This window comes from Lithobates pipiens, unplaced genomic scaffold, assembly GCF_037356315.1.
Source record: "Lithobates pipiens isolate NorthernLeopardFrog02 unplaced genomic scaffold, aLitPip1_a1.2 Scaffold_19, whole genome shotgun sequence".
Classification (NCBI taxonomy): domain Eukaryota; kingdom Metazoa; phylum Chordata; class Amphibia; order Anura; family Ranidae; genus Lithobates; species Lithobates pipiens.
In genome coordinates, this window is record NW_027507764.1 from 561,650,247 (window position 1) to 561,673,801 (window position 23,555).

At 43.6% G+C, this 23,555-nt stretch overlaps 1 protein-coding gene across 6 annotated transcripts in view; it reads right to left on the reverse strand.

Annotated features, from left to right (window-relative positions):
• The window catches only part of ASAP1 (ArfGAP with SH3 domain, ankyrin repeat and PH domain 1), a 436,411-nt gene that overhangs the window by 279,618 nt on the left and 133,238 nt on the right, over nt 1–23,555 (reverse strand). For 5 of the 6 annotated variants that reach the window (XM_077493352.1, XM_077493348.1, XM_077493351.1 and 2 more), the window contains exon 3: nt 5,741–5,867. In XM_077493352.1, the coding sequence (XP_077349478.1) occupies nt 5,741–5,867 (127 nt within the window). Of the gene's footprint in view, nt 1–5,740; nt 5,868–22,322; nt 22,596–23,555 lie in introns of those variants that run through there. The other variant, XM_077493349.1, reaches the window with a different exon arrangement.

Genomic DNA, 23,555 nt, shown 5'->3' on the forward strand with positions numbered 1-23,555 from the left:
TCTTCTTATACAACCCAAACCTTAGTGGTCTTTACCCTACTCTTCTTATACAACCCAAACCTTAGTGGTCTTGACCCTGCTCTTCTTCTACAACTCAAACCTTAGTGGTCTTGACCCTGCTCTTCTTCTACAACCCAAACCTTAGTGGTCTTGACCCTACTCTTCTTATACAACCCAAACCTTAGTGGTCTTGACCCTGCTCTTCTTCTACAACCCAAACCTTAGTGGTCTTGACCCTACTCTTCTTATACAACCCAAACCTTAGTGGTCTTGACCCTGCTCTTCTTCTACAACCCAAACCTTAGTGGTCTTGACCCTACTCTTCTTATACAACCCAAACCTTAGTGGTCTTGACCCTACTCTTCTTATACAACCCAAACCTTAGTGGTCTTGACCCTGCTCTTCTGCTACCACCAAAAGTTTCTTAGTGGTCTTGACCCTTTTCTTCTACCACCAAAACTCTTGTAGTGGTCTTGACCCTGGTCGTCTTAGTCTACCACCAAAACCCTTTTAGTGGTCTTGACCCTGCCTTCATCCACCACTCAAACCATGTTAGTGGTCTTGGCCTTCCCTTCTTCTACCGCATTTATGTTTATCTACCGAGTTAGCCATTAACTGTTCAGCTCGTGTATTTTTTACTGTACTTTTTCAGTATGGATTGACCAGTTTTACTTTTAAAACAATCTTTCACTTTGACAATTTACGATGCTGCATGGACTAAAAAGAAGGGGGTACACCCTCAAAAGATTGGCCTGAAAATGTAACTAAGGGAAAATAAAAAAATATTATGGACAGTATTCAACTTTGTTGGGACAACAAGGTTCTCCTGACGTAAAAAATAAAATAAAAAAAATACTGATAGTCATAATCTTTTATGCATTCTCCTGCCACTGCAGTAAGCCAAGACATGGAGGAGGCAGAAGGTAACCCTGTGTAAGCTCGATATGGAGCTTACACACAGACAGGGTGAAGTAACAGAGCAGATGGGAACACCGAGGAAGGTGGGTATCAGTAGATGGGTGGATTCTCTTAAAAAGAGAACCTGTCACCTTGTGAGTGGGTGAAGGGATCAGGTGTTTGTACCCAGTCAGAAGGAAAATGAAATAATAGTCACCCATATTATCAATGTTTTGTTCATATGATCATTTCGCCTAATGTTTTTCAGTAAGAATAACTTCTCACACACACACACGTGAAAGATAAGCCGATTATTCCATCTAAGATCCTGACCACAGAGATTCACGGCCTGTCATAGGAAACATGTTGAACTGTACAACACACAACCCTCTGGATTGGGTCAAATGAAATCATTTCTAAATCACATCCTTCTTAAGTTTTTTATAAATTAATTGCGCTCCCAAACCTGAAGATATTTCTAAAACTAAATACAGGGAATTGTACAATCAAACTGTAAAGCTCTTGTTCCGATTTCCACAGTCTAAAACCACTGGTCAAACCTGACTTGAGGTTTTCCACAGTGCCGCCCCATGGTGAAACACATCCCTTCAAGGTAACTTTCATAAGATTTAATGTGGTCACTTGGCAATGCATCAAAAGATGAAGCAGGCTGCATGTCTACATAGTGCTCAGCTGTGCACAGCCTCACAGATGTCAATGAGTTTCATTCTCAGTGATTTTCAACGTACATTGAAACAAATGAAAAAACTTTAAGGGCCTCGTGCATATGCTTTTTGGCCTTAAAGCACACCTGCAGGCCAAAAAACACACACTCATCGCAATAAATTTCCAGCAGAGAAAGGCAATGCATGTATTCTTTATTACATGCACTACAGTGCACTGAGGAGGAGATGTGTTTGTTTTGGCTGTGTATACATGTTGTGGTGCCATTAAAAAAAGAATAACAACACACCACAGTATGAGCACAACAATGACACACAGTCAAAAGTGTGAACAGGAACCAGCAACATTTGTATGCAATTTATTCCAATCAGTCACCAAACTGTCTTTGGAATGAATGGACTTCACTGCAGCTATATAAAGCATCTATGATTGTTGTTACATGCCCTATAATTCCAGAGGTACACCTAACCAGACATGCATAGAAGTTCAAACTGATCATACCACCAAGCAGCATTGGTTGCCATCCTCGATTGTTAGCCTTGGTTCACACTAATGTGATTTGACATGTCAAATTGGTGGCAATTGCCGGTGCAGCATCGCACCGTTTTTCAAAAAGTTGTTTCTGTACTACTTTTTGTGATTTCAGCTTGCGATTTCCATTGACATCTGTGCAGAAACCTGCACAGATGTCTGTGAAATTGCCCCCGTAAACGCGACTGACATGCGGGAGTGAATGAAGCCGTGCAAGTTCAACTGAACTCGCACGGCTTCATTCCCACAGCTCAGTGTGAACCTGGGCTTAATGTGTTTTATAGAACCTTATTTCATATATAAAAAAAAAAAAAAAAAAAGCATCTAATCAAAAGCAACATTCTATATGCAAAACCTTGTTCAAATAAAAGTGAGAAATATTAAAAAGTATTGATCAGATAATACATTTAATAAATTGTGTGCACATCTTAAAAAGGAAAGGGTCAGATCATCTGTTACCTGTCTCACTGAGGTTTTACCTACCACTGGAGGAAGCTGTGATGGCACTACACTATGTCTAGGCAATGCACTACATGGTTACATCCAGGCACTGCAAGACACTGCTACACCCAAGCACATGACTATGCAAGAAGCTGCAAAAGCTGTACGCTGCCCTGGAACTAGCAGCAGTTCCAAGAATCAGATGTGCCACCTCCAGATCTGTCTAGAACAGAGGTTGTCAACTTATGAGCTAAAGGGGACCTCGAATGAGGCTCCTGGCAGCACCAAAGGACCACACATAGGGGTAGATTTCCTGAACCTAGTGCACGCAAACTCTGATGCAGGTGTGCATGGTAGCCAATCAGCTTCTAACTTCAGCTTGTTCAATTCTGCCTTGGCAATAAAACCTGGAAGCGGATTGGTTTCGATGAAGAGTTGCACCGGATTTTGCACTTTCCAGTTTTAGTAAATAACCCCCACTATGTTCAATATATGTAATGCTTGAGATGATGGTTAGAACTGCAGACCTAATAGAGGAAATGAGGTTCAGAGAGTGTGGAAATGCTAAATATTTGGCTGGGGATATTCTGCAGAAGACAAAACCAAACAGGGAACATCTTAAAATGAGTAGAGATCGATGGTATTACCCTAATCAATTTTCCCACTACAGATTGCTGAGGTCTGAGGGCCGCACATCATATACCAAAGGGGTATATGATGTGCACCAGGGTGTAGAAGCTAGGTCAGATTTCCCTTTTTTTTTTTTTTTTTTTTTATTCTTTATTTACGGATTGCAGGTAATACAGAGACAAACTGTAGAAGACACAAATCACTCAGTTTTCCAATATATCAAAAATACACAGTTAGTACATCGTGGGGGACCGGAGGAAACATATTACATTACGGCAGCAGTGGCCCCAAACATGTCTAGGTCACTACATTATCTCCCGTCAATGATCCGTCTCCCCAGTGACCACTTATTAGCCAGGGCGGTCCCCGGGGCGATCCCTCTCCAAGCCCAATCTGAGGGGCCTCCATCATCGGTCGCCTTCATTCTATAGATTATAGAGCCCAACCGGGATCACCTCAAGGGCCGCCAATCCCTGGCTGGGAAACTGAGAGAACTGAATGGTAAAGTCCTGGCAATCACCAATTATTTTAATTATACTTGAGGGTTAGGGGAAAGGAAAAAAGAGGGGGGGAGCAAATGGGCAGGAGAAGGGGATAGGGGTAGAAAGGAAGAAAGAAAGAGCGGGTTAATAATGCCAAGAGGCAGGAGGGGGTCAAGGGGGGAGAGTGAGCCAGACTGGTCCATGAGAAGGGAGAGAAAGAAAGAGGACTCTGGTGGTTTCATACGGCCGGGTCCTTCCCTCCGCTCTCTGGCCAGAGCTTACAAATAGGTTCTGTATGCATCGGAAAACCTAAATAGGCTCCAAGGCAACCATCGAGTAGTGTGTTCTTCCTCCCTGTCGCCCAACGCCGATGTGAGCTGTTCCATGCGGTAGATGTCGCAAACTCTTGCAAACCAGTGAGACACTGTCGGAGCGGCCTGCTGCTTCCACATGCTAGGTATACATGCCCTGGCCGCACTCAGAAGGTGTTTTAATAGAGATTTATGGTACTTCTTGCTCGACAGCGGGGTCAGAGTGACAGATTTCCCTTTAAAAGCCCCCAAAAAATTGTATTTCTGCTCTGTATGGTTTCTGGAAGTTGAATCACATGTACATTTTTTAAATCTCTTGGGGACTCCAGTGGTAAGATCTCCTTACCAAAATTTTAGTATTGTGCAATTGCTGAGGCTCTTGCAAAGCCAAACAAAAGTATCAAAGAAACCAATGGCAGATTCAGCTCGCCAGCAGCCACCCAAAACTGCAATAACAGTGTTTTAGCATAAGTTGGCCTTTAAAAAGAACCTGTTGGGATAAACATTTGCTGAGCCATGAATAGTTAAGGCCATGTTGGATTGGCAGTTCTGCTGCTGGGGGATATGAATCACCTTGCTGAGGAAACATCTTCCCTTACAGGATTTTCTCTAAAGCTGGCTTAGAATGCTGTGGAATCTCACTCACTAACTAGGGAGCCACATCGCCATAGGAAAAGGTAAGTGGCCTCCCAGCGATCCTGTCACAAGTAATATTATGGCTTGTCTAACATCAGTCTTAGGGCTCACCTCACCTCAAGTCTTACAGCTGCTGACCTGTCAATTCACTGCACACTTTCTTCCATCTAAAGCCGGCCATAGGTGGATCGATCCATCTATGGGCAGGCTGAATGTACCCAAGTCAGTCCATCGACTGCAGCTATAGCTGCTAGCAACAATCACTGTGGTCTCCAGACAGGGACGGCCCCCTGCACCCACCACCCTGCCTGGAGCACACAATAGCTCCACGGGAGGGATTCCCCCATCAACATTGACTGGGTTGATGGGAGAATCAAACGATTTTCCTTTCCTACAACCTGTGGTTGCAGGGAAGAAAATCGTACCATCTATGGCCTGCCTTAGTGTGCAGTGTCAAACACCTGACTGCACAGTAACTGTCAGACTTCAGTTTCTCTCTGAACCCGCTTACTCCAGGATCAGGCTCAGGCTCAGGCTCAGATAAACTAGGCAAGCTAAAAAAGGGGCAAATATAACTATTTCACAAGTGAAATTATATTAACTAAGGAATTCAAAGCCATCTAAAGGCTGGATATGGTAACTAATTCTCCTCCAGGGTAGGTTGTGCGTCTGGATAACAAGCCAGCTTCTATCATGGTCGGCAAAAAACATTGAACTTTCCGAATGCATCTATCCCAGTGCATGGAACAGTTAAGATGCATTCAGTAGACTCATATGAGCCAGGGTGTAATGCCGACTATGTTGCTAAGCCAATTTGACACACAGTGCGTGCGGGCTTAATGCATGCAAAACTACTCATCAAATTTGTGTATGCTCGTTAGATTTGCAGCATAAAAATGTAAAACAAACAATCAAAACATAATAACATGGAGCTGCGATTCTACTAAGCACTTGGTCATATAAAATATTAAAATTGGCCAGTCTGGTCTCATTCACTGTAAATGTAAAGCAATCAAAAAAACAGGTAGCCGATGTAAAGCACACAGCCTCCACAGCATCCATGGAGCACCATTACTCCCCGCCCCCCCATCAATCTAGCACAGTACGTGCCCTGGGCATTGTGCTTACCTCTTCCAGCACGTTAATGGAGTTCCTGCAGCTCTGCAGTCTGGTGGTGAAGCTGGACGTGGTCGGGGAATTGTAATCCTCTGTGGTCTCGGAAATAAACTCTGACACCGAGATTTGATCCGGCATCCTAGCCATGGGGACACAAAAAAAAAAAAAAGCAGATGAGGAAATGAAGGGAGAGAGAAACACTGAGTGAGAGGAGAAGGGCTAGGGGAGGGGGGCGGGGTGGCAGCAAGCACTCGACAACATACTGTACACAGCAAAATCTGGGAACAGGAGAGGGAGGACAAATACAGCACAGACAATGACTGAAAACAAAAACGCTTGTTCTTTATTAAATGGCTGAGATGGAAAAAAATAAATACGGTAAATAAAAGCATTTTTTCTTTTTTGTATGCTTGTCAGTAAAGATGGCAACAGCATTGAATGCAACATGAGCACAAAAGAGCTGAAATTACACAATGGAGCAAACTGCAACAAAGAGCACAGAACTTACAAAAGGCCTAAATGACTGCATTCAATTCCTGCACATCATTAGGGAACTCTGGCTATTGTAAAACGCATGCTTTAGCGATCTCTATGCTGAGATTTATCATTAAAGAATGCAGTTTTTTTTTTTGTTTTTGTTTTCTGGCGAGGCTGCTGAGCTTGAAGCACGGCTAAGACAGATAAAGGTCAGGACACTGTTGGAATAGATTGAAGCAGAAAGAGATTTTGATGCCATTTGGGGTCAACCATGATAAAACCACGATCGTGATCAGCCGTGGGGACCCCCCCTGGGGGGGGGGGGGGGAGGGGTTGGGGGCAGAGTCACCGAATACACTGCTGTGACAGGACAAGGGATGAAGTAATGGTGTTTGCCTTCACCCCCATCTACAGGGATCTCACGTACGCTGGTCAGAACGACTGCAGAGAGGGATGCGATTACCAAAGTTTGCATAACAAGAGGCGCTCGACGAATAATAGAAGTGGATGCTGAGCATAACCATATGTGCACCTCAAATATGTCATCATGACAGCAGCAGAGGGAACAAAATAACCCAGTAATAAAAGGAAGAACCCACACCCCATTCAATGCACAGATGTGATGCACGTCATCTCAAAACACAAGAGGAACGAAAGAGGATGAGGAATCAAAAGGATGCCACACACAACAAAGAATATCTTCAGGCCTGATGGCATTTGTAGTTTGGCAGTAGCCGATTGGCCACAATTTACAGCCTTAAAAGGAAACCCGTTGTGAGGCTAAGATGTGGGTTGCCCTTGCTGAGCTCTTTCTGGTTGCCTGTCTGTTTTATTAGGTTTGCAGCAGCTGATGTAGAAGTAGTAAGAGAAATATTATAGAAAAATCTGTTTACTTCTTCTAGGTCAGCGAGGCCCAATTCACACTTCCAATTCCTGTCACTGGCGATTAGGGTTGCACTGATACTAGAATCAGTATCGGTGCCGATACCGAGTATTTGCACAAGTATCAAATGCAAATGCCTGAAACTGATACTTTCAGGCTTGGTTCTTTGAGCCGTCAGCGGGTCTCCCCTGTTGACAGCTAAAGTGTTAACCACTTCAATACAGGGCACTTTCACCCCCTTCCTTCCCAGCCCAATTTTCAGCTTTCATCGCTCTAGCGCTTTCAGTGAAAATTGCGCGGTCATGCTACACTGTACCCAAATGAAATTTTTATCATTTTGTTCGCACAAATAGAGCTTTAGTTTGGTGGTATTTATTCACGACTCCGTTTTTTATTTTTTGCAATATAAGCGCAAAAAAGCGGAAATTTGGAAAAAAAAACAATATTTTCTTTTTTCTATGTTAAAAGAAATCCAATAAAATCTAATTTGGTCATAAATTTAAGCCAAAATGTATTCTGCTACATGTTTTTGGTAAAAAAAATTCCGTTAAGTGTATAATTGGTTTGTGTGATCATGGACATATGTACGCAAATGATCATGATCAAAAAAATAAATCTCTCTTAAACCTGTACAGTTTAGGAGATATTCCCCCTGCAATGAGCGGCACACGTGCACAGGGGATTCTCGGCTGAAAGCCCGGCAGGCGACGGACCCTGCCGGGAAAGAAGTCTCCCGCGCTCATGCGCGGGAGTGATGACATCGCGGCTCCAGCCACTCATAGTGATGGAGCCGCGATACCCAGAAGACACACCGAGGAAACATGTCAGCTACCACCGGCGTGGACCAGGTGAGACCCCGATGCCTCGTTCTAAGGTAAGTATTTCATAATGTGCTAGTATGCGGTAGCTCATTATGCCTTTTGCCTTACAGGTGTAGAAAAAAAAAACGTCAGTGGGTTTTCTACCACTTTAACAACATTGCTCAGCCACTGAAACACTAAAATAAAAAGAAACATTGTTTCTTTTTGTATATTTCTGTTTCTTCATCTGCAGATCAAAAGGGATGAACAAATGTTACTCTGTTTAACACCTTATTAACCCTTAATTTACTCTAAGGCCCCTTTTACACTGGGGCGGTGCGGGCGTCGGCAGTAGTCGATATTTTTAGCGGTGCTTTACCGTCGTTTTAGCGGCAGTATGCGGCCGCTAGCAGGGCAGTTTTAACCCCCGCTAGCGGCCGAAAAAGGGTTAAAACCGCCCGCAAAGCGCCGCTGCAGTGGTGCTTTGCCGGCGGTATAGCCGCGTTGCCCCATTAATTTCAATGGGTAGGAGCAGTTTAGGAGCGGTGAATACACCGCTCCAAAGATTTCACAGTCCTGCCAGCACACCGCTCCAGTGTGAAAGCCCTCCGGCTTTCACACTCGAGTGAAAGGGGCCGGTTTTTTCGGGCGCTACACACGCGCTATTTTTAGCGCTGTAGCGCCTGAAAACCGCCCCAGTGTGAAAGGGGCCTTATTGGCCTTAATAAACTCCCTATTCTCCATTTAATTATTATTTTCCTGTTTTTTTTTTTTTGTTTTTTTTTGTTCACGTCTATTTTATAAACGATGAACAATTAAAACTTTTTTTTTTTTTTTATTTGTTTTGTTAGTGAATATTTTTGCACATATATATTAACATATATTTACACATTTCACATTGAAAAAGTGCAAAATTAAAAACAAAAATCAATTTCATTTGTAAATAACTTTTCAATGCTTTGTACCATTGCTGACAGCTGAAGTGAAAACAAAACAGTTTTGGTAGGTATCGGTAATTGGTATCCTACTGGCAATAACTCGGCAGCAACAGATCCTCTTTACAGGACAAAGAAATACTCACCCTGCTTCCATGGTGTCCTTTCCTTGTCCACCAAATGAATAGGATATCACTCCCTTGCTGGTGAATGATATTGTCAATGAGGAAGCGATGCCCTGTGGTAGAAGGTGCATATTTTGACTGCACTTTTCAGCAATCCTGTCGTGTGACATGGGTCCAACTCAGAATGTACTGAACCAGAGGATTAGGATGAGAGACAGAAATTCCAGGAGGAGGTCTGCAGTGACAGTATCAGGTGCATCGCCACTCACATCATCCATCCTGGAGCTTCTGCACATTTTCTCCATTATTATCTATGGTGCTGTACTATGCAACATCTGATTCTACTTGGTTCCTTTCACAGAACGCCCTGCTTATCACACTGGATGCACCAAAAGAGTGCACAACAGTAGGCTGGGTCAGGTGCTGACTCTGTAGTTAAAGCGGTATTAAACCCAAAACCAAAACTTCTCATATTGCAGCTTACCAATTGTTAGATGTGGTGGCTACATTTTTTTTCTTTGGACCTATCCTTCATGTTTTCACTTGGTGATCTGGCCAGTAACACACCTCTTGCATTAGTGAGACACAACTCAGGAGGAATAAGCACAGGAGGTACAGCAGCATTGTCAGTCTGAGGGGAGGGGAGTGCTAGATGTACTAGATTAGGGGTGCCCAACCACTGGCCCTCTGATGTGGCCTGCGATTTCCTGCTCTGGGATGGGGGGGGTTGGCACGCCCAGACCGCGGGTTTCCATCAGTGTTCTGAATGCATCACAGCTGTGGAGGGAGCAGAGCCGCATAAGCCGATGCTTCTTGTACAGTGCCGACTCCTGTCACAGGCAGAGTGATACCAATTGTACTCTGCCTGGGACAGCAACAGCCAGCAATACTTGAACGGAAGGGGGTCCCGGCCTGCATTATGGCTGCACTTTACTTTTTTAGGCTCTCTTTTATTTTCATCTGGTGATCCAAACATTAAGCCCTTGTACACACGGTCGGACATTCCGACAACCAAATCCGTCGGATTTTGTCCGAAACTGTTGCACACACACGGTCGGACAAAATCCGATCGTTCAGAACGTGATGACGTTATTTGGTTACGACGGGACTACGTTCAGGCTAGTAGCCAATAGCTTTGATGTAGGAATTTGATCTGAGCATGCGTGGCACTTTGTCCGATCGGAATTCTCTACACATGATCGGAGTATGTCCGATCAGAGCAACAAGTTGGAAAACTTGGTCCGTCGGAAACAGTCCGATGGAGACCACACACAGTCGGATTATCCGACAAAACGGTCCGATCGGACACATTCCGTCGGGATCTCCGATCGTGTGTACAAGGGCCTAGTCTTGTTTTTCCTAAGAACAAGCCCTCCAGCAGTATCAGTTACAGAGATGACACAAACCATTAAAGTGATTGTAAAGGTTTTTTTTGTTTGTTTTTTTGTTTTGTTTTTTAATAACCAAAATGTCATACTTACCTCCTCTGTGCAAGGGTTTTGCACAGAGCGGCCCCAATCCTCTTCTTCTGGGGTCCCTCAGCGGTGCTCCTGGATATTCCTCTTCTCGAGTACCCCCACGGAGAGCTACTTTTCATGGGGGCACTCGTGCGGGCGCGCTATCGAGTCCTGCTGCTGCGTCTATTGACACAGACAGCAGGGCTCGGTCTCGCCCCCCAGCTCCCGTGTCACTGGATTTGATTGACAGCAGTGGGAGCCAATGGCTCCTGCTGCTATCAATCTATTGAATAAGTACCCGAGACAGCGCTGGAGCTGCTGTGCTTGTCCCTGTCGCTGGAATGATCGGGTTCAATAGGTAACTGGTGGGGGGGGGGGTGTCTTCACCTTAATGCATTAAGGGGACAACCTTGAGGGTTTTACAACCCCTTTAAACATTATCAGGGGTGCTTACAATGATCAACTTTTATTTATATAAAACCTTTATCCCAAGTGGAAAAAAAAAAAAAAAAAAAATATGAAAAATATGACTGATAATGCCAAAAAACTGTCTTTTATTTAAGGATAGTGATCAAATGAAGCCATTTATTATCACGTCGTTGTTTTGGATCCTTTTAAAATCATAACAACATAAATCACCCAAATGGCTCTGATCGAAAGTTTACATACCCTGGAATGTTTGGCCTTGGTACAGACACAGAAGTGGCACACATAGGTTAAAATGGCAATTAAAAAGGGTAATTTCTCACATCTGTGGCTTTTTAACCACTTCAGCCCCAGAAGAATTTACCCCCTTTCTGACCAGAGCACTTCTTGCGATTCGGCCCTGCGTCACTTTAACCGACAATTGCGCGGTCGTACGACGTTGTACCCAAACAAAATTGACGTTCTTTTTTTCCCCACAAATAGAGATTTCTTTTGGTGGTATTTGATCACCTCTGCGGTTTTTATGTTTTGCGCTATAAATAAAAAAAAAGAGCGACATTATTTTTTACTTTTTGCTATAATAAATATCCCCCAAAAATATATTTAAAAAAACGATTTTTTCCCCAGTTTAGGCCGATATGTATTCTTCTACATATTTTTGGTAAAAAGAATTAAAAAAAAAAACGCAATAAGCGTATATTGATTGGTTTGTGCAAAAGTTATACCGTCTACAAAATAGGGGATAAATTTATAGCATCTTTATTATTTTTATTTTTTTCAATAGTAATGCCGGTGATCTGCAATTTTTATTGTGACTGTGACATTACGGTGGACAATTTTGACAAATTTTTGGAACCATTGGCATTAATACAGTGATCAGGGCAATTAAAAATGCATTGATTACTGTAAAAATTTCACTGGCAGTGAAGGGGTTAACTGTGTTCCCTGGGAGGTGATTCTAACTGAAGAGGGGAGGGGACTAACTACAGGAAGTGACAGATCATTTTACCTAGCTAATAGGAACACACGATCTGTCACTCCTGTCAAAACAGAACAGGGAAGTGTGAATTAACTCACACTCGTCGATCGATCATGGCTGGCGGTCATCGCGACCATCAGCCACGAGCATTGGCACCCCCGTTGTGCAGTGCACCTGCTATCCGGACCCCATGGGCCGAAGTATAGTTAAGTGGTGTCACGCATGGGAGCCAACCTGCCACAGTAAAACTGCGGCGGCTGGTCCGGAAGTGGTTAAATCACAAATAGTCAATGAGTTAATTAGCTCTCACTTGGATGCCCTAAGCAGGCTAGAAACTGAGCCATAAATAAGGAGGTAGAAAAGAAGTCAAAAGACCTGTGTAACAAAGTAATGGAACTTTATATAGATGGAAAAGAGCCGATCCAGACTCAGGAAAGATTATGACCATATGCTATGGGCAGCACAGTGGTGTAGTGGGCAGCGGTTTCTTCCCACACTCTAAAGACATGCTGGTAGGTTAATCGGATCCTGTCTAAATTGGCCCTAGTATGTATGAATGTGAGTTAGAGACCTTAGGTTGTAAGCTCCTTGAGGACAGGGACGGATGTGAATGTACACTGTATATGTAAAGCGCTGTGTAAATTGACAGCACTATATAAGTACCTGAAATAAATACATATGGTTGGGATAAACCCAGGAGCCGGGACCTGCACCCAGCTCAACCTCTCAGTGAGTCGCTGATAGCCGCTCTCGCCCCCTCCACAGCCCAGAGCTCCAGGAAGCATGGAGGGGCAGAGCAGAGATGGCGAATAACAGTGACAAGCTCTTTGCTTAAGGGAGCTCTGAGAACCAAGCAATCAGCGGTGTATGATCGCTCAGTTCCCAGTGTTATAGCCGGTGGGGGGTGGGGAACGATGCTGCATCTACCTAGACCAGTGATGACGAACGCTGGCACCCCAGATGTTTTGGAACTACATTTACAATGATGCTCATGCACTCTGCAGACATCTGGGGTGCCAAGCTTCGCCATCACTGACCTAGGCAAGTATGATTCCAAAATAAAAATGAATCCCATACTTCTGTTTCTGTAGGCTTCTTAAAAGAGAAGGTGCTGGGATTCCACATCCCCATGAAAAATATATTTTAATGTATTTCCCCTTAAGCTATTAATTACATTCCATACCTTTTATACACAGAGATAAATTAAGCATTTATTAGGCTGACACACAGGTATGGCACACTAAGTTGAACATATTTCCTAGAAAGAGAACTGGCTGAACAGGATTTCAATATTTTTATGTCTATTGTGTAAATAGACAGCAAATTGCTTGAGCTAAATCTACGTGCTAAGCACATTTTTCAGTGGCATATTCACCAATGACAAACATACACTTAGTGCCACATCATACCCACACATGAATCCAGCTTGATGACACAGTTCAATCACACATCACGATCAGACCAGAAAAAATGTCAGCATTGCAAAAGCTTATAGTTGATAAAGTCATATAAAAAAATATTTCATATATACTGTAAGCACACTGAATACATTTAGAAGTCTGACAAACACATACACGTGACACAGGCCAACACAGAAAAAAACAGTAGACTCACGTGACATGCATTGTCAGTAGCCACCAGGACTAATCCCAGGAGCCAGGCAACCAAACTCCTTGAGCCTTTTCTATTGCTTTCAATGGAAATGCTCCCAGGAACCCTTAAAATTGTCTGCTGGCTGATTGTTTGGACTGCCTGTCTCCAGAATCGCCAACATCTTTGTCCACGTCTGAAAGCACAATGCTCAGGGAATTTACAGGCAGTATCCAATTCAGCACAAGCATGCCAAACTAGTAATGTGATCTTGACAGATGGTAGCCTTACCATACATGAAGAATGGCACTTGTAGACTGAGGAATATACGGCGGGAAGTGTATATTAGGCTATTGTCATTAGTAAGTTAGGGACCGACACCTTGGAAAACAGTAAACTGCACACGTCGGGGGCATCAATTATAAAAAGGAGTAATCCATGCAAACTGAGGTGAATGCCAAACTGTTAACTTGCCCACTGGTCTCATATCTAACAAAGGCAAAGAGCTCTCTGGACCCGAGTTCCAAGCTCCTCCCTCCTCCCCAGGAATATTTAAAGCAGAACTATTGGGGATGCTCTGATACCATTTTTTTTTTTTTACAATAAGTACAAGTACCGATACTTTTTTAGAGTACTCGCCGATACCAATTACCGATACCTTCCGCAACTGTTTTGTTTTAACTTCAGCTGTCAGCAATGGTACAAAGCATTGAAAAGTTATTTACAAATGAAATGAATTTTTATTTTTTTAATTTAGCGCTTTTTCAATGTGAAATGTGTAAATATGTCAATATATATGTGTAAAAATATTCACTACCAAAGCAAAAAAAAAATTAAATTGTTTATCGTTTATAAAATAGACGTGAACAAAAGAAAAAAAAGCAGGAAAATAATTAAATGGAGGAGAATATGGAGTTAATTAAGGCTGATTAGAGTAAATTAGGGGTTATTAAGGGGTTAAACAGAGGAGCATTTGTTCATCCCTTTGATCTGCAAATGAAGAAACAGAAAGATACAAAAAGAAACAATGTTTCTTTTTATTTTAGTGTTTCAGGGCTGCTGCTTTTTTTTTTTGCTTTTTGACAGCTCAAATCACTTTTAACACTGGGGTGACCCACTGACAGCTCAAAGAGTTTCAGGTATTGGTGCATTTGCACGGGTACCGATATTTGTGCAAATACTCGTATCGGCACCGATACTAGTATTGGCGCAACCCTAATCGCCAGTGACAGGATTGGAAGTGTGATTTGGGTCTCGCTGACCTAGAAGAAGTAAACAGATTTGCTATGATATTTCTCTTACTACTTCTACATCAGCTGCTGCAAACCTAATAAAACCTACTAAGCCAGGCAACCAGAAAGAGCTCAGCAAGGGCAACCCACATCTTACCCTCACAACCGGTTTCCTTTTAAGGCTGTAAATTGTGGCCAATCAGCTACTGCCGAAATACAAATGCCATCAGGCCTATCAATATCACAAAATACCGATACTAGTATCGGTGCAACCCTACTCTCAATGTTAATTATTTTTAATATTTATGCTGCTGGCAATAGTAAATCGATAGGATGGTATATTAGATTTACTTGTTTTAAACTTTTTGGACATTTCCTCAGTTGCTTCCTGGTTTCTGACCTTGGCAAAAATGATGTCATACATCCCAGGAGTAGGGATGAGCTCAGGCATGTTCGCATGGTCCACGTGCAGAGCCCGCCAGGAAGTCGTAGCAGTGCTGAGCTAATCACAGGCAGTCAGACATTGCCCGATCTCTGCAGCCGCACATCGGGGGCAATGTCTCACTGCCTGGGATTAGCGCAGCACTGCACCGACTTCCTGGCAGGCTCTGCCCGTGGACCATGCGAACACGTCTGAGCTCATCCCTACCCAGGAGTCTCCGTGTTCTGGAGAAGGGGAGGAGGGGCTTTCTCAGCTAAAGCACACCCTCCTGCCTGCATGCCTGAGCAAAAGGCAGATGGATTCCAGGAAGTAAATGCTACATGAATTATCTGCCCTTATTCAAGATGGCCACGAGTGTAAATGCTGGGGGGTGTTTTTCAAAGTGATTTCTCATCAAAAATAAAGACATGGATGGAGGGGTGAGTTTGCTTTGAATATTAAAAATGAATTAAATAGCATTTTCAATCGGTGGTACTCAGATACAGCAGAGTTCCATTTGAAGGCTAAGAAAAAAACTGATGAAAACAGATTCAGATTACATTAGTTTGCACATCCGTCTTCAGTTCAGTTTACATACTTTTTTTTTTTTATTTGTTGCAGAAATCAGAGGTGACAACTGTATAAACCAGTAGTCTCCAAACTGCAGACCTTTGCTTGCCTATATCCGGTCCTCAGAGCACCATTTCTCCCACTGATACAAGACACTATTCTGCCAACCAACAATGGGGCGCCATTCCTCCCACTAGCATCAACAATAAATGGGGAACCATTCCTCCCACTGGCACCAACAATGGGGCACCATGCCTCCCACTGGCACCAACAATGGGGCACCATCCCTTCCAATGATACCAAATGTGGCAATGTTTATACCCAATGATGCCAGGAAAAAGTTATACTTCCACTGGCCACAGTCTGGCCCCCATAAAGTCTGAAGGATAATAAACTGGCCCTTGGTTTAGAAAGTCTAAAGACCCCTGGTATAAAAAAAAAAATAGTTTATTGCCTAAAAGCATGAACAGAACAGATGTAAACGAAGGGCATCCGTTTACATCCATTCAAATCCAATCTGTTCCATTTCAATGGCTGTATCATTTAGACCCCTTACACACCAAGGGCGTTTTGCAGGCGCTATAGTGTTAGAAATAGCGCCTGCAATCCCCCCTAAAACTGCTGCACCATTGTCTGTAGTGTGAAAACCCCAAGAGCTTTCACACTACAGCGGTGCGCTGGCAGGACATCAGGAAAAGTCCTGCCAGCAGCTTCTTTGGAGCGGTGAAGGAGCAGTGTGTTTACCGCTCCTCCACCGCTGCTCCCCATTGAAATCAATGGGGCAGCGCTATAATAACGGTTTTAACCCTTTCTAAAAAGCCCCCTTCAAAAAGCGTCCCGCTAGCGGCCGAAATGCACCGCAAATCCGGAGGTATAAAGCTGCTAAAAATAGCGCCGTTTTACCGCCGACGCTATGGGCGGTGTGGTGTGAAAGGGGTCTTAAAATAACAGAACTGGACGGATGCAGATGCATTGGTCTATAGAAAAATTGCTGTCAGTTTTTCAGCCATCAATAGACGGATGGCAAACAGATAAACGGAATGCCCATGTGAAAGGAGCGCGCTCTCTCTCTCTCTCTCTCTTAGATTTTTCATTGCATATCACAGGCAATTCAGCAGGATGCTACAATCACAGGTGACACTTAGTTCTACCTCACTGCAGCTTTGCCTTGTGCACAATACACTTATGCCGTGTACATGCGACCGTTTTTTTCCGCCAGAATAAACTCTGGTGGTTTTTCCGACTGAGTTCCGCTGAAACTGTCTTGCCTACACACGACCACACTAAAGTCCGATCGTCAAGAACGCGGTGACATACAACACATACGACGGGACTAGAAAAGGGAAGTTCAATAGCCAGTAGCCAATAGCTGCCCTTGTGTCGTTTTTGGTCCATTGGAACAGCATACAGATGAACGGTTTTCCCAATAGGAATTGATTCCGTCAGAAAGATTTAAAACATGTTCTATTTCTAGGTTCATCAGAATTTTTTGACAAAAAAAAAAAGTCAGATGAGGCATACACACGATCTGAATATCCGATGAAAAGGTTCCATCAGACTTTTTCTGTCAGACATTCCGCTCGTCTGTACACGACATTCGAGTTGTAAAGTCTCTGGGGTTTTCACCTTAATGCACATTCTATGCATTAGGGTGAAAAATATTCTGTGGTGTAGCTGCCCCCAGAGCCCTCCTTTTACTTTCCTGAACCCGATCTATCCAGTGACAAGAATGAGCCCAGCAGCTCCAGCAGCTGTCTCGTGTCCTCATTGGATGGATAGATTGATAGCAGCGGGAGCCATTTGTTCCCACTGCTGTCAATCAAATCCAGCGACACAGGAGCCGTGTCCTGCTGTCGGTGTCAATGGACACAGCAGCAGGACTCAGGAGCGCGCCCGCATGAGTGCCCCTATGGAAAGTGGCTCTCCGTGGGGGGCACTCTATGCGGAGGAGGAGCCAGTAGTGCCGCCGGGGGACCCCAGAAAAGGAGGATCTGGGCCACTCTGTGCAAAATCCTTACACAGAGGAGGCAAGTATAACATGCTTGTTACTTTATTTTTTTCTTAAATGAACCTTTACAATCACTTTTAGGGTATAGGGCTCATTCATACAGATGTAGAGGGTGGCAAAGCACATATGCATCCGTGGCTCTGCGGCCATCCCTGTGTGGCAGTTAAACTTGGCAGTACGGGCGAATGTGACAGCCGCCGCTTATCCTATCACTTAAACAGGCTGCCTGCATAGAGCTACAGGCTACACAGTGCTCTGTGCCCATGTGGTGAACTCATACTTGGTGATCTGTACTGTGTCCCACGTTTGACCCATAATGCCCAGTTCGGTTGACAAATGTGATCGCTCCATACATTCTCAGGCATGGTCCAGCACACCATACCCTGGCCTGCTTGAAGAAGTGGGCACAGGTGTGGTTTAGATGGACTCGGGCACAGTACACACCTGTGTGTTCACTATCCCTGCTCGAGGTCACAGAATTCTCACGGATCACCGAGTACTCATGAAGCAAAGATCGCTGTGGTCTGGCTGGCAGAGGTGATGACGTAAGCGTGCTTGGGCCCGGCACAATGTGAGCTCAGACCAGCCGGGGAATGGGGACAATAGTGCTTGAGCTCAGCACAAGGCAACCGGGTTTAGCGCGCCTATGCCCTTGGATCATTCATTCGCCAACAAAACAAGCTCAAGAAAGAGTCTCTTTACAGTCCTCCTCCCTGACCCACTTGTACTCACCTTCACAGCATTGACCCGTTTCTCCTTCCTCCAATGCAGCTGCTGCAATATACCCCATGTATGTTACTTGTTGGAGCTGACAGGGGGGTGACACTCACTTTCATCATGTGATACTATCCAAGCCTGGCAAAGTGCTGCATCATGGGGGGGAGAGAACACATGATTCTCCCAGGATGCACAGAGGTTTTTTTTTTTTGCTCCAGCCAGATACGAGATCCTGAAAATATTAAAGCCAAGACATCCATATACAGGGGGTCCCCTGCTTAAAAACATTTGACTTACAAACGACTCCTACTTACAGAGGGAGATAACAGGAAGTAAGTAGAAATCTACCTCTAGGAAGGGAAATTCTCTCCTGTAAGAGTTAATATGGGAAAAAGGTGTCTCCACTGATGCTTTAAACCCCATACACACTATCAGTTTTTCTGCCGAGTTTTTCCTTTAGATTTACCAAAACCATATAATATGAGGTCAAACCTTAGGAGTTTCAATTTGTATGCAATCAGGCAGGCTCTTCCACTACATGGTTTTGGTAAAACTGAAGGAAAAAATGTGCATAAAATCTGATAGTGTGTATGGGGCATTATCACCAATCCTTGTTTCACTAACAGCCCAAAATTTTCAAAATCCAATTATCTTTGGGACAGAAATTGAGGTGAAATCTTCTGTACAGGGGCACCGACAGCTAAACAAATGTTACAGTGGTGATAACCCTTCCCTATCTTATCCAAAAAGCTTAAAAAAATTGTTTTTTTTTTTGGCTGGAGCTACACTTACAAAATGTACCTGTTCCGACTTACAAACAGATTCAACTTAAGAACAAACCTACAGTCCCTATCTTGTTTGTAACCCGGGGACCCCTGTATAGTGAAAAATGTATGACTATGCCAACAAGGTTGTAGGACCTCATTGTAACGGCTGCAGTATGTAAAACTCAGGTGATGAGATCTCTGCAGTGGGAACCCCTGAAGGTTCTGGATGAATTCTGCCATCTGTCAAAGTCTTAACCCAGTGTTAGATAGAGATACTCAATGGAAAAAAATTGACTGCTCAGGCCAAGTAGTTGCCATGTAATAAGACAGTAAAAAAAAAAAAAAAAAAAAAAAAAAAAACAGTAGACAATAAGCCAGGAAAGGACAGACAATCTGGGTGTCTGCTACGTATACATGCCAAGAAGCAAGAATGGCAAACTGGCAGAAAAAGGGGAAGAAACCCAACAGATCACAAGGGTGGCCATAAAAGCCAGAGAGGAGATCATATACACAGAATGAAGGAGCATGGTAAAGTAACATATATAGCATACATGGCGAAAAAAACATTTACATATCAGGAGGATGATATGTGTACAAAAGACAAGGAAAGGCGTGCAGCATAAACATATTGTGTCAAGAAAATGCTACATAAAAAAGAATAAGATACTGTCCATAGAACAACTTGATACACCCATTCTATAATGAGGGCACACAGATTGTAGAATACACGGGGCATCTCACACACACACTTATACATGTATGTCAGGGCAGAATGCACACCCCCCCCCCCCCCCCAGTTAGCAGTATACAGAACTGGACTGGGAGCAATTATAATAAAAGCAATGCATATGAATGCCTGAGGGACAGCAGAAAAAGCCAGGGCAGGTCAGGACCATGACACGAGATTGTAATTACTGCGGGTATATGTGCCAACATTCATATAATAATATGAACGCACGAATAACAGCGCAAGAGGTGCGCTGCAAGGCACAGACACAAGACCTGATCATAGCCCATATACATATGTGACAGGAAAAGCCACGCAAGGTAGGGTGAGAGCGCAGACATATGCATGTCAGAAAATGACATACAAGATGAGAGTGCACATACATACATGCATGCATGTTTGGAGGAATCACATAAAGGTCAGGAATAGTCAAACAAAGTAGGGTAATAGCGAGCACACACACATACAGTACATGCATGTCAGGAAGGGCCACACATGCATACAGACATGACGGGCTGACGACATCACACATACAGTACATGCATGTCAGGAAGATTAAGATGCTGCGCTGAGAGCACACACACACACACACAAACATGCCAGAAAGTCACACAACAGAATGACAGCACACATACAAACATGTCAGGAAGAGTCACACGTAGTAGGATGAGAGCAGAGATACATACATGCCAGGAAAAGTCATATGTAGTAGGATGACAACACACATACATATCAGGAAGAGTCACACATAATGGGATGAGAGCAGATACGTATATGTCAGAAAAGTCACACATAGTAGGATGACAACACAAAGCCTTACATGTAAGAAAGCTTCATACATGGGAGAATTATAACATACATACATGACAGGAAAAGTCACACAAGGTAGGGTGAGAGCGTACACACACACACACGCATATCAGAAAGACACAAACACACATCAGTAAGAATCACACATGCATACATAAAGGGCAAGAAAAGTCATACACGGTAGGGGGAGAGCACACACATATATACATGCCAGGGAAAAAAATAAATCACACATGACAGGATGACATCACACATATATACAGTACATGCATGTCTGGAAAAGTCACACATGACAGGATGACATCACACACACATACAGTACATGCATGTAAGGAAGAGTCACAGATGACAGGATGGCATCAGACATACATACAGTACATGCATGTCTGGAAAAGTCACACATGACAAGATGACATACATACAGTACATGCATGCATGTCAGGAGAGTCACACATGACAGGATGACATCACACATACATACAGTACATGCATGTTAGTAAGAGTCACAGATGACAGACAGACATACAGTACATGCATGTCAGTAGAGTCACACATGACAGGATGACATCACACATACATACAGTGCATGCATGTCAGGAAGAATCACATATGTTGGGGTCAGAGCACACACACACACACACACACACACAAAACACACAAAACATGCCAGAAAGTAAAACATGGTAGAATGACAGCACACATACATGCCATGAAAAGTCACACATACATTCACACATGATAGGACGTGATAGGATAGACAGCGTGCACACACATACATGTCAGATGGAGTCTCACATACACATGGTAAGATGACAGCACCCATAGGTACATGTCAGGAGGAAGTAAAGAAAACGCAGACCGGCCCTGGAAACACTTAACATACACAGGAAGATAAAAGACACAGAGAAGCAACGAGAGCAGAATACAGATAAATACACATCCCCTTCAGACACACAGATATGACAGGGGGGACACCGACACCATCACCTGGCAACTGCAAAAATTCATACAAATCACCGGCAATCAGCATAAAACACCCAGAAATACACACACAGCGTTCATACAACATAGACACAGCAAGTACACACAGAGAATAAAACAGACATGATCGCAACAGACCAACAGGACAATCATCATACACCAGTGAGGAGACGTATAGGGGGTATATATGGGGAGGGCAGAGTATGCTGTATAAGGAATATATATATATATATATATATATATATATATATATATATATAAATGGAGATCACACAGAATGAAAAAAAAAATATATATATATATAGAGAAGATAACACACAAATAAAAAGGACAGTATACAGATTATCTAGTACACAGTATACATGTATAAGGACTGTATATATAGATAAGAGCAGTATATAGAAAATATAGCTCAGACTATCGAGAGGAATATTATATATACATGCACACACACACACACATATATATATATATATATATATATATATACACACACACACACATACATATACACACATATACATACACACACACTGATAAAGAATGTATAATATATATATATATGACATATAGAAGAAGAGAGTATAAAAGAATACACAGTATACATGTCAGTCCCTCCACAGGATAAATATATCTATATGTATGTATGTATGTATGTGTCAGTGTCTCTATACATACAGAATACATACATGTCAGTGGTGAGGCTCCGCACTCCGTCCTCCTGTGTGTGTCCCTGTGTCCCCGGAGATGTCTGTCCTCCTCCTCCTCATTCACCCCCAGCCTGACTCATCATCATCTCCCCAACCAGAAGCCGGACCATTCCTCCTCCTCAGCTCCGCTCTCTCTCTCTCTCTCCTCTCAGCTCTATGGCGGCTCTCCGTCCTCCTCACACAACCGTCCAGCCCGCCGCCTGGCTGCCAGCAGGGAGCGCGCACACCGCGGGGACACGGCGCTGCGGCCGGGGAGCGCGCGCCCTCTCTCCCCCTCCTGTCTCCTCCTTCCGGGGGCGCGCGCCGGAGAGAGCAGAGCAGATAGTGCGCGCTCACCTGCCTGACAACAAGGAAGAGTTGGAATGGGGGGGAGGCGCGCTCCCTCATTCACTCTCTGGTCACATCACCACCACCACACTGACTGGCCATGTACCACAGCTATGTTTCTGGATGATGTATGGACACAGAGATATATGTATAAATGGAGACAACAGTCCACTTATAGTTACCGCATGTAAAGTGTAAATACATAACTACCTACACAGTCTTATTAAATATGTACATACTGTATATATATCTATATATATATATGTATATATATGTATATATATATTATGTCCTGTATACACACGCCTAATACATTGGTTTGAGATATATGTACAGCCAAAGCTTCCCTTAGATTTTGGTTACGAAGGGTTACCAAACACCCCCGACCAGTTTATTTTGTTCCCCTCTGTACCCTATCTGAGACATTTCCCTTCACTTCCATTCCACAGACACAACAGGAAGTGAGAGGAAATCTCCCAAAAAGAAGGGAATTCTCTTCATAAAGATGTCCTCAGAACAGGTGACCCCCTTTGGAAGAGTCCTCCTCACCTCTTGTTCCAGTGACAACTGACTAAAGTCAAATAAAGGCCTTGATACTGATGTAAGCCATTTATGTACCTCCCAAAGCCTAGCAGGAGAAACTCCCAGCTATGACATCATCCTGTCCTGCCTTGTTGCTAGGACATTGCTAAGAAACTCCTAGCTCTTATTGTTCACCTCCAACTTCATAGGAGGGAGCTCTCAAACATGGAGATCAGAAATAATGCAACAGGAGAGAGAAACAGCATGTGAGGGGGGTTTGAATCACAGAAAGAGCTTGCTCCTGTGACAGGGAGATGAGTAGTAAGTCCCCTTTCACACTGCCAGCGGGCCACGTTAGCGGTA